This window comes from Eufriesea mexicana, unplaced genomic scaffold (genome assembly GCF_001483705.2).
Source record: "Eufriesea mexicana isolate 0111107269 unplaced genomic scaffold, ASM148370v2 scaffold124, whole genome shotgun sequence".
NCBI lineage: Eukaryota > Metazoa > Arthropoda > Insecta > Hymenoptera > Apidae > Eufriesea > Eufriesea mexicana.
Genome location: NW_016908357.1, coordinates 3,453,624 through 3,465,601, shown reverse-complemented (window position 1 = coordinate 3,465,601; position 11,978 = coordinate 3,453,624). Strand labels below are relative to the sequence as shown.

Sequence of the window (11,978 nt, the reverse complement as noted above, 5' to 3'; positions counted from 1 at the left end):
CCGTCGCGTGCCTCCGAGATATCGCGAGCAGACCTCGTCCGTATTATCTCGCGAGATAGAGTTTCGCGATGGAAAAGGCGGAGAACGCTGAACCCGGTGACTACCGCGTACGCTACCGAGTGGATGTTTGTTCACGGCGCGACGCGTGCAGATGCTCGGCGCGGCGCGCGCGTTACGAAACCGTCGATTGTTCCGCCGGCTCGCGGTCGATTTCGCAACGGATCGGCGACACGGCATAAAAGTTCGTCGCGGCTGCTCGTTAAAAAGCCCGGCGATATTGTTTTATCGTGGAACGTGGGTGCCCGCGGTGGCGCGATAACTCCGTGAGAAACGGTGTGCGTGGCTCGGTCGCGCTTGCGCGCGCGCTTCTGAAGCCTAGCGTGTCGCGAAACGAAGCCACCGATCGGTCTCTGCCGCGGGCGGAAGAAAAGCCCCGTCGACCCGGGTAACCTGAATTTCTTGCAGCGGGAGACAAAGCCGTTGTCGCCGGGAACAAACGGCGTCCAACGGTTAAATTAGAGCCGTACACGAGATCTCGCGAGCTTTTGCCGCCGGTGCAATCTCGATCTCCGCCGAGCGAGAGGTCGTTTATCCTCCCTCGAGCTATGCGGCCGAGAGATGTGTCCGGCTTCGTTCTCACGTGGGTCCCCAGCGCGCGTTTAGAACGTGTACTCGCCGACGGTGTACACCACGATCGAGTGCTCGCCGAGAATTCTAGTCGTTGGATATCATACGCGTTCGCTCGGAATCCTATTCCAAGGACGGGCAGGAATCCATCACCAGCTTGGATCGTTTTTTCGGGGCGAAGCCTAATCGAGAAATTCGACGCGAGAAATTTCGTGGCATAGTTCGCTCGGTTTAACGACCGTGACCGACGACGGTAGCGGAGAGACGGTGAAAACCTGGTCGGTATCGGCTCGAAGGGAATTAAAGGAAGTAATCCGAATCCGTATCGAGGGATCAAAGTTTCTTCGGGTCTGGTCGGGGCGGGGGAGGTGTTCGGGTGATAGATAGAAATTGGACGAAGCGCGTTTCGACACGGAGAGAAAGCAAAGGTAGATCGCGTTTCCGAGGAGACGAAACGGGTCGACAGCGAACGAGAACGGCGGGATATTACCGGAGTGGCTGACCAGCACTGGAAGTTTTCCCTGAATGTACGAATTCGCCGGGCAATCGGAGATTCCGCGGATTCCTCGTCGGCGGATTTCCTTGGTCCCGACGCGCGTGGCGCTGCTCCGTGTTTCATAGTCCTAGCTCCGGATCGCGGAATTTACGCGTCGGATTAACGGCGTGGCGCAAAAGTATCTGCGGGTAGAATCGATAAGAATCTCGGCGCGAGTATCGGTCAAGCTCGAGCTCGTGAGAACTACGATCACACCGATTTCTCCGGTGTCATTGAGAAACCATACACGGTTTACACGCCCTCCCGGTATCAATGGCTGGCCGATCGAAATCCAGTACCGGTCTGAAATACGAGATGCCACCGACGGAAGTACCGGCGGCAGGAGGGCGAGGAGAGAGCGTGTGAGCGAGCGAGAGGCTAGGGTAGGAAGGAGAGGCTGGTAATTTCGCGTGGGCGTTGAGACCAGTTACGTTCGAAGGCTGCTGACAGGGTCTCCAAATAACAGATCGGATCGAACGCTTGGAATTCTCCTTGGGGGGATCGATCCAATTTAATTAAACTCTTGCCGAATTCCCGAACACGTCGTTCTTCCAAGACACAATAGGGTTGTCGCGTTCGAGTAACGCACATAATCCCGCGATCATCGTTTCGTTCTCGCGTCGATCCATTTCTCTTCTACTCCTCTACCCTCTCTTCCCTTTCTCTCCTTCTCCTCCTCCTCCTCCTCCTCCTCCTCCTCCTCCTCCCTCCCCCCAAACCCTGTTCCAAGCGTTCGCGTCGCGTTGGTTGAAAATCTGCGGATCATCGAAGAGAGTTCGCCTAGAGACCGACACTCGACGAGTTTGTGCTTCGTCAGAGCGTTTTCATCGCGAGGTAAAAGCGGCGGTTTCGAGGCGAAAGAGGACACGCGGCGAATCGATATCGCTTTCGGAAGGACCTGCTGGCCTATCTGCGCGAAGTCACGCGAATTTAGGGCGTGGAATCGCGGCCGAGCGAAAAGTCGCGCGCGATGCAACGATTACGCGATATCCCGGCGTGCAGGTCGTGGATAGAACGCAATTCGACGTGTCGGCGATCTTGAACTACGATTGGTCACGTCCGCCGATTATACGTTTGCAGAATTCATAGCTACGAGTCCCGCGCGGCCTATGCGCCGTTTCGTTAATTATCATCGAGCTAGTAGCCTGTGCGGATCGAAAGAGGAGAAGGGAGAAGCAGTGGCACGGGACCATTCGGCACGACGATGTCGGCTCGAACGAAAAGTGCCGGCCGGTCGTGCGATACGGGCATTAGCTCGCGACCTTCCGTCGCAGTTTTCGCGTCGCGTCATCGACTATTTGTGTATCTAAAAAGACCCAGCGGATTCTGAGAGCGCGACGGGGATCCGCGAAGAGGAGGAAGAAGAGGAACGAAAAGAGGCGGCGGAGGAGGTGACACGGCGTACGTTGGCCGACGAGTTGGGGACTGGCAAAGAAATTCCGTGCCGTGTGTTGCTCGAGGAATCGAGAACGGGCCGTGTAATTCGGTCGACTTCTGGGCAAGTTCGATGCGAGGAATGTTCGCGGGATGAAGGCAAAGCTGTCACGAAAAGAGCTGGACGATCTCTTTAGCGAGGTATCAAAGAAGGGGATTCGTAACGGGCGATAGATTTATTCGCGTAGAAATAGAACCGGGACGTTTTTAGAACTCGCTTCGTGGCTCGCGCGCTTCGGCTTTATACGCGAGCGTTCGCGGATAGAGAAAATTGGTCCGTGGTAAAAAGGTCCGTAGGCAGTCGAAAAGGAATAACGCGAACCGTAAACCTGAATAGCGCCGCGGTATATCATACACTTGAGGTCACTCGGTTTTTGCGGCCGGCCATTAAGCCACGCGGTTTCTGCGTCATCGAAAGAATGCAAATCGATGTTTTAGCCCGAACAAGGCCGAATATCGTAGATAAGCGATATTCTATATTCGTACGGTTAGAACCGCTTTAAGGGGATTTTTCCAGCGAACGCGCGCCAGACCACGATGCATTAGACGCGTACGGCGACCGCGATCATTAATCAATTTCAATTTAAACGTCCCGTAATTACGTTCTATCCGCTGAAACGCGTCGCTGGGAAGTCTGTGGGTTTCGATAAGCGATATTTTCCTATCGGAATCTTGTATCTGCCTTTTTGGACCGACACTCGGGCTAATTGACTCGATACCTTCGGCACCGTTCCTAATCTGGCCGCGACGATTAATAACGATCGGTCGCAATGCGTAACGAAACGAAAGCCAATGATAAATCGATACACGCGCGATACCGATTTCACCCTGAATTAATTAGGGGACCGGACGGGAAGGGACCGCATCGGGGTGGCGCGTTCGCGTCAACGGTGGCCCCGGATGGAAAGGAGGATCGTTCCGCGTTTCTTTCTCCTTCGTCTCGTGTTTTCCTTTATCTACGGTCGATATCGTCTGGCCATTGAGATCACGCTGCAAGATTAACCGTTATCTATCGCGTAATTCCTGTTCGCGCAACACGACCACAAGGACGCGAGTACGTACGCGGAGAAACACGGTCGAGAGAGTGACTTACGAGCAACCGGGAAATTGATTGGGCCGCATCGGCGCCTATGCAGCTGAAACGAGAACCTCTCGGAAATTGCCCCTTTTGCCCGTTTTCTCCGGTCCCGCGTACGATCTTTGTTGTTGTTCCCCTTAAACGACGTTCATACGACACCGTGGATTAGAGACAATTAATTTTTTACGCTCTCGCTCTCGAAGCTCGAAGCTCGAGGCTGCGACGCTTGACGTAATTGCATACCGAGCAACTCCGAGCCGTACTACGTTCGAATGAGTAAAAGTCGAGCGAACGTTACGACACGGACGAGATAGAGCGTACGCGCTCGACACGCAATGCGTAGTGCATTTTTATGTTGCACGGTTCGAGGGTTCTAGGTTTCCCTTATCGCGCCCCTCTGTCGCATAAAGTAGCCGCGAATTTGAAACAGGCCGAGATTACGACAACGTTGTCGATGGCTATCGAATTTCCCTAGGTGGAAACCGGGAGGTTAATCTGCACCCGATTAGGTACCGAAATCCGCCATTCGGAGGCAGAGACTTTGCGATACCTGAGAGAGGAATCCCGGCGCTGTTCGGATCGCGCGGAATTAATCGCAGATGCTCGATCGCGCGAGATTTACTCTGTCGCGAATACTTTCGCAGGTATAATCGCGTCGCTTATGTCATAATAACCGACTCGTGGTTCTCTTTCGACGATCCTGCGATCTCAGCCGTTATCAGCAAACCGCGGCAACGCTGTTACATCGCGATAACTTTTTAGGCCAGTTTTACGAGTTTTCTCGGAACGCTCGCCTCGTCCTCGTTGCATTCTATTAATCTAGGCGATTAAGATAAACGTGTGGCATCTCGTCGTCCCGGTATCATTCTCAATACGAATCGTCGCGATACGCTGTCTCAATTATCGTTCCTCCGTCTCTCGCCACGGTTCGTCGACGCGCCTCTATAAGATGCACCCTGTTACGTGATTGCGTTTCGTCCGAGATGGACCCCTCGCTACGTCCTACTCGGTCGTTACGTAATTGCACGTGTTATATACCCACCGTGTTACTTCCTTGTCGCTTAATTAAAACCACGCCTTTATTTACACGAGAGGCAATCGTGGCCGGTGTAAACGCGGTGTACCGTATTCCGGTAAGCGACCCCCACGATCGACCGGATCGATACCGGACAGCACCGTGGACGTATCTGTCGATCTCGATCGTGCTCGATCACTCCACGGCTCGGTCGTTCGTTCGTTCCTGGGATCGCGCAGGGTTCAATCGCTGCTCCCCCGTTACCCTCTAATTCGTACGTTTGTTCGCGCTCGTTTCCCCGTAATATCTCCGAGAAGATGAACGCGTGCCGCGGTTACGAGGCGTCCTCGAGGATCACCCCCCGGGGTACGCGGAAAAGGGCAATCTCTGGCGAGGGATACGATTAAACGGGGAACGATCGACTCGAGTATCGTCGCGGAACAAGCGTCCTTCCGCGACGGAAGAATGCGGTTCGCGATCCGAGTTTCGCGGAGAAGTTTCGGCACTGGCGTCCCGAGTCCTTGAAATTTCATTTTGTCAGAGATTTACGGCGTTGTTTCCACGCCGGATCGCGGATTCGGAATTTATTTCCGTCGGCGGAACGCGCGGATCGCGCGCTCATTTTCGAATGCAACGCGAAGAAAGATCGATCGCCTTCGGTACAAAGGTCTGGCGCGACGAAGGCGGAGAACGTTTCTGGATGTAAAAATATGCGCGAAGATTGGATTTTTAAACGAGAGACTCGTCGTTGTTGAATTAATGAAGCGCGTGCATGGAAACTCGCGTACAGGTCGCGGGGAGAACGGAGCGTGGAATATATTTTTATTCTCGCGTAGAAAACTGCGCGAATATTTGCTTTTCCCGTGCCACCCTGTCGCCACTTTTTGTATCGTCCGAAATTTCGCGCACCGTCCGACCCGCGGGCCTTTGTTCGAGCGACGAGCAGCTAGGGGAAACGGAAAAAGGTGGGAAATAAAAGGCGAAGCGGGAGAAGAAAGGAAGACGGAGAAAGGACAGGGAATTTAGAGACGATTGAATCGTACGGTGTATTTAAGGCAATACAAAAACAGCGACCGCGATTCTTTCTTTCGTCGACCGGGTGCAATTCCACGCGCAATTAGCCGCCGCGCGATGGATGAAATTGCGCGCATTGTGCTCGTAATATTAAGAGTAAACGCGGCACACCGGCCGGGAATTATCCTCGTTCGTCGTGGAATTAATTTCCAAGCGGCACGAGCGGATTCCTCTCGGCGTTATCGCCCCTTTCTTCCGTCGATGGAGAAGAATATCTCGACTGTTTAACGGGGGGGAGGTGATCGAGACGATAGAGAGAAGAAGCGTTTGCCGGATCGCGTAGCGCATGGCAAGCGGAGCTCCACTTACGTCGGAGTCCTCCATTATACTCCTATATACTCCTATGCTAATCGCTGTTATGGCAGGTTGTTGCATAACTGTAATTACCGTACTGCGAGAGGCGACGTTCCTTCTAGTCGCCTTACACGGATGCACGCGAGCCTTTGTAGTTTCGGTTATAGGTCTGCGAATCTCCGTGCAAGGTACCCGGCACGTTTCCTCCGAGTTACTCCCAGGGAACCACGACACTCGCACCGCCATTTTAGATAGTTCTTTGAAAATTTCAAACACCTCGGTGTACCGTTTCCTTTCGTTTAACCATCGTCGTGGCAATTGGTTTCGAAGGCTCGCAGAGCTCTCTTCTATTCAGTTACGTCCGCGCGGATGAATAAGCCTTTCGAAAGCAGTTTTTCAGTGGACCGTGCCGGCCGATCGTTTACGATACAATTGTTCGGAGGCAAATATCCGCGACTAATCGAAGTGTGTCATCGTGTACGATTTACGACGTACAAAGGTGTGCGTAAGTCGTTCCTGCGGTCTGATTCCCCGAGGATTCGCGTGTTTGCCACTCGTCCGTTTTAATGCGACTTTCGATATCGTTTCGTCCACCGTTTGTACGCGTTTTATCCGTTCTCGCGGTCAGGGAAATAATCTTCACGCGGAACGACTTGCCCCGATGGGGTGTCGAGCTATCGAGTTTTCATCGTTTATCCTTTGATCTTCAGGGTGCTAGATTCCGGGATACCTCGCAGCAAATCCATAAGCAATGGCAAGCGGATCCGGTACGAGCGTTTCCAACAGTTGGCACTCTCACCGCAGGCTCAGTCTCGCCAACGTCGGGCGAAATTTCAACCCCGAATTCGACGCCCAGTCCGAGCCCTAGTCCCACCAACAGTCAACAAGTCGCGGTAAGTTGCTCTGACCCTGTTATCGATTTCCTCTTGTCCGTCAAACCGTTTCAAAGGCCGCCAAATTTGAGGCATGAATGAACGTGACCAGGGTCGATGATTCAGAAAATACCGGTGTAACGCGGTGCACGAGGGAAGCCAGATGAGCGATGGTCAGTTTGATTCGCTTCGAAGGGGCACAGCGAAATACCACACGCGTGATGGAATTCTTTAAACAGCCACCGAGATTCTTTCCCGATCCGCGTTCAAATTCTCCGGATTTCGTCGAAATTATTACGCGATACAAGCTGCATCGCAATTTCTATCCATTGCCGAGATTGCGTCGTCGATATCGAACGAAATTAAAGAATTTCTTCGTATTTCTGTATTTTTTCTCCTCCATTTTTCTCGTGGGAAAATATAAGAGAGGAGACCGTTGGAAAGTTGGAGACGATTCGATGAAGAACTTTGCGGTCGAGTCGAGGATACTCGAAACCTTTGCTCCTCCGCGAAACCAATAAGGTTTTACCTGCCTTATACAAGAACGACGAAGCCTCGATATATATATATATATACGCAACCCTTCCGGGCGTAAATCTCGAGGGTAGCGATGGGACCTGGATATAGGTACAAGGGAATATCTTGCGAAACTCTCCGGGGATGTATCAACCGGCGGCCGGATTCTCCCGTATACGTGCACCAAGGGTTTGAGTTAGCACTTTCCTGCATTGTGCCGGGTGTATCGCGAATCGGCCGCGAATAACCACTTTTCCGCGTAATATACCGAAACCTATAGAATTTTCCAAGATTTGCAAACTCCCGCGCAATTCCTTTCCTACTTTCTACTCCGAGAATTTATTTCGTCCGATCGCCGATTAGAAATTCGTTGGATGGATCGGAATTATTTCTCCTTTAATCTCCAATTTATTTCACGGAATTATTTCGCGGAACTATTTCGCGGAAATATTTCGCAAAAATATTTCGCAAAAATTTATTCAGGAATCTCGTTCTGTTCGAAACATTTTTACGAGCTTCCTACTTCGAGTACCGATTTTTGCTAGTCCGATTTGCGAGCAGCGCGCAGCAATCGTGCTGCTAGATTCGCGTATTCACAGGTGCGCACAATTAAATGCGCATCATTGTTCGCGAGAGAGGCTATCGGTATTCGTGCCGATGCATCCGATTGAACCGGCGGAGAAGTCGGGATGGGGTTGCAACCCTTCGTTGTAGTGGCATTGTACTCTCGTGACTAGGCGAAGTTTGATTCCGGGTCAGCGATGCTTGATGAGAAATCGCCGGGTCCATATAGTATCTCGTTACGTCGAACTCGATAGATCGGATGAATTGGACGCGCGAATAGATGTCGCGAAAAAATTGCTCGTTTGACCTGTTGCGCGCCGACCGATATCCGTTCCCAACGTTTCGTTGTAAGAACGACCAACGCGGAGTTTAGATAATCCACGAGAGAAACTTGGAATTAAGCTCTCTCAGCTGTCCGTTTTAAACGACCGGGGGGGAGGGGGATATCCCGTGATCGTGACGCAATCATTGGGCATAATCTTGTTTTCCATTCGCGGAGATCATCCTCGACGCGGAGGTTACGGGTGAAATTCCGATAGAGTCGGCAGCCGAAGCGATATTTCGTCGACGTCAACGACAATTTGTACGTTCCCGGAGAATCGTCGATGACCCATCCTTATTTTTTGCCCGACTGACCTAATTAAGCAATTACGAGCGGCCAGTAGATTACCATCGTGCCACGAATGGAGGCGCGCGGAGCATGGTGGAAACAAAACCACAACGATGTATACACGGTGGCGTCGATTAAACGACCGACCACGCTTCCATCGGAACATCCAATTGGTGTAAAGTCCAATTGGATTATCGACGGTCGTTCAATTGCACGTACGATTGCAGCCCGACATTATTATCGCGCTAATGCCGATTAGCCGGTGCTTCGTTTGGTAAGCAACGTCTAAACCAGCGTCGAAACAACGTAAGCGCGTTCTCTAAACGATCCTCGCGGCGGGAGATTAATTTTTTTAAACGGAACGGAAGGGAACGCGATTGCGCGGCGGTACAGGTACAGAAGGCTCGAGGCTTTCCGATTTCGCGTTGTTCGTACGTAAATCGGGTAAATTAGAATATTCGCGGTGGCCTCGCGCCGGAGAAAATATATTAAAAGTCGGTTGACTGGAGGAGGAGCGTAATCAGCATGCACGGCGCCGGTCGGTCGAGCGGTGGAGCAATCAGCGGCGTTAGAGATTCTCTTTCATTACGGCAAACGCCAGAAATCAGGACGTCCGACTGGCTTTGCCAGTCTTCTCTAGCATGCAAAGAAGTGCACTACCCCCGCGACTCGAGCGAGTTCCGTGAGTCGTTTGCGAGGCTTCCCTGACGCAGGTGAGCAGCTCGTCTTACCGGGTCATGATTAATCCTTAAACGCCTCTTTCTTCCTTTTTTCCCCTCCCCTCTGCTCCCTGCCTCTCTTTTCCCTTCCTTTTTTCATCCGGCGCGATACCCGGCCGCTTTCGTCGCGGCACGAGTTAATTAACCCACCGGGAGTTCTTCCACGCGAAGCGGAGAAAACGAACGGGGCCGGTCAATCTTTCGATAATTAACGTCTTAATCGAGCGATCCTATCGCAATTACTAACACCGGTATCACTCCCACGTATAGTTTCGAGGATCTTACGATGCGAAACATCGATAAGACGTTGGAGCCTCGGTGTGCCGAGGTCAGCCTAGACGGAAGGAAAGCAATGAAATTCACGAGTGAGTTTCACGAGTGTCGGGAGGTCGTGGCCGCTTTCGGCTGCTTGGAAATCGGTTACCGCTTATGGTAATGCCGGCGTATACAAGAAAACGTCAGGCACGAGGTCAAGGGGGCTCCGGTTGCTGAGAAAAAAAGAGGCAGCAGGTCCTTGAGAATCCTGCAGCTGCCAGTCGTCATCGGTTCATTGAACGCGAAGAACCGCCGCGCGTGTTCCACGTCCTGGCCGTTTAGCGCTGTTCCGGAGGGTTAGAAAATAGGGTTGAGGTCGTTAAAGTTGTCGACAGAAACGACGACGCAGTTCGTTGTTAGGCAGCTGGGCACAAGCCCGTTATTTCTTTCCTTCGTCGGGATTTTTCTTTTTCTTTTTTCTCTGCTCTTTTACAGAAGCGTACTCGCGTTTTACGCTGTCACGGGATGTCACGGCGACGCGATCGTTGGACGAGTTATTGGCTGGACATTTCGAGCGTCCGATGGGTGGTCTCGTCGAACGTGAAGCGCATAACTCGAGTGCGAAGCAAACTCGATGTTAAATACGGAGGAGAATTTTTCAAAAATATTTCATCCCCGGTATTTCGATTAACGAATTACCCGGGAAGTAACGCGTATAACGCGTGGAGGTTGAAATTTGTGTCATCTCCGTGTCTCGTGGAAACGCGGAGATTCGCCGATGTAGCGCTTGAATTACTGAAATTGATGCATGCAAACTGCGTAAACCGTGTGATCGTGCAAGGGGCCGGAACAGTGCAGCCTTGTTCCCTTTTACGCGCAACCCTTTCTGCATTTTCGATGCAATTAATCTCGCGTTGCCTCGTGTACCAACGATCGTACGAATTTACGCCGGGGCGGCGGAAACACACCGCGCCATTGAAGTTGTTGCATCACGCCGGGCATTAATCTTATTTAACTTAATTGCACGGCTTGCTTTGTTAGGCGAACGTTCTGCAAACACGACCGCGCAACAAAATTCTGCTCGCGATCGCGCGAAAACGTGCTTCCTTTTCGGGATCACGAAAGTCCTTAATAACGATTCGGTACTCAGACCAGGCCGCTGATTAGTCCGTCGATCTGACCCATATTTTCTCAGCTTTCGGCGATTACCGTGCATTTTCGTCGAAAATGCAACACGAAGTAGCAGACGGGAAAGAACGATCCCGTACATGCGACACGCGTAGACGAAGCAATTCCGTCTCCGGCATCCACTCGAGGAAACATAACGCGCTCTCGAAGAGGCATAATCGAGCAGTTCAAGAGCTGTCCGTGTCATCGAAAGACGTTTCCCAAGCTCCTCCTACTGTTTTCGTTTCGCCACCGAGACACGAATGCCGGAACATCTGCCCGGTAACGCGTAAACGGAACGGATGTATTTACGGCACGAAAGGGGTAGCTGGGTTGGATCTTTGGCGACAGAGGGAAAAAGGGAAGCGGCCACTTGCACGCCAGGCACCAGACCTTAATCTCGACCGAGGCGTGTCCGTGCACTATCGGCCAACCTAACTTCCGGTTAAATTTAGACGTGCACGCGCCCGGTCACCGTGCTTCACGCCAGAGGCCGCAGCTTCGGGGACGGTTCGATAGGAATTTACGCGAAACTTAGCTGGACGGTATCGAAGGAGACAGTAGGGAATTGGGCGAGGGCCAACAAATTGGAAAATGAATGGATCCGTGGCGCGAGCGATCCTTCGTCTTGATTTACGGATTACCGTGTCTTTAGCGAACTCGGAAGATTTGTGCCGCTTCCGTTCCTTCTTGGTCCCTGGCTCCAGCGTAAAACCGGCGCCGAGTTTAGCGTTTAATCCGCCGGAGCTGTCCCCGTGTTTTCGTTCCAGAGACAGCCAATGCATTATCTTATCGACGAGATTTCCTTTCCCTCGTTTAATCTGCCTTGGAATACAAATTTCGAGGTCAGTGGAAATTTTTGCAACGAGAATTACACCGGCACTCGCGTGTCGGATCAACGCGAAATCGCAACCGTAACTGTCTCTCTTTCACTCTCTCGTATCTGTTCGCGAAGAACACTCGAATTTTAATTTCGAACATTACTCCTGGACGTGTCGGGCTAACACGCGTTCCGAATCCGTCGGCAGCTTACCGTACGTACCGTATCGAACTCTTTCGCACGGTCCCCCCAAACAGCGAGGGAAACTTTTCGGAATAAGTATCGCGGCCGACATATGCCGGAGTTTGCACGCGGAACTTTCCTACCCGAAAGATTCGCGACGATCTCTGCGCGGAAGTTTTATTCTCGTGCCGCTCGACGACCAATGGAATCCTTTT

The 11,978-nt window shown here is 52.1% G+C and overlaps 1 protein-coding gene across 10 annotated transcripts in view; it reads left to right on the top strand.

Annotated features, from left to right (window-relative positions):
- Positions 1-11,978, top strand: part of by (focal adhesion protein tensin) — a 138,987-nt gene that overhangs the window by 74,808 nt on the left and 52,201 nt on the right. For 7 of the 10 annotated variants that reach the window (XM_017911239.1, XM_017911248.1, XM_017911241.1 and 4 more), the window contains one exon: positions 6,768-6,950. The exons of 1 other annotated variant lie outside the window; for it this stretch is intronic. In XM_017911239.1, the coding sequence (XP_017766728.1) occupies positions 6,768-6,950 (183 nt within the window). Of the gene's footprint in view, positions 1-2,242; positions 2,738-6,767; positions 6,951-11,978 lie in introns of all 10 variants that reach the window. 2 more of the 10 variants (XM_017911243.1, XM_017911244.1) reach the window with 1 other exon arrangement.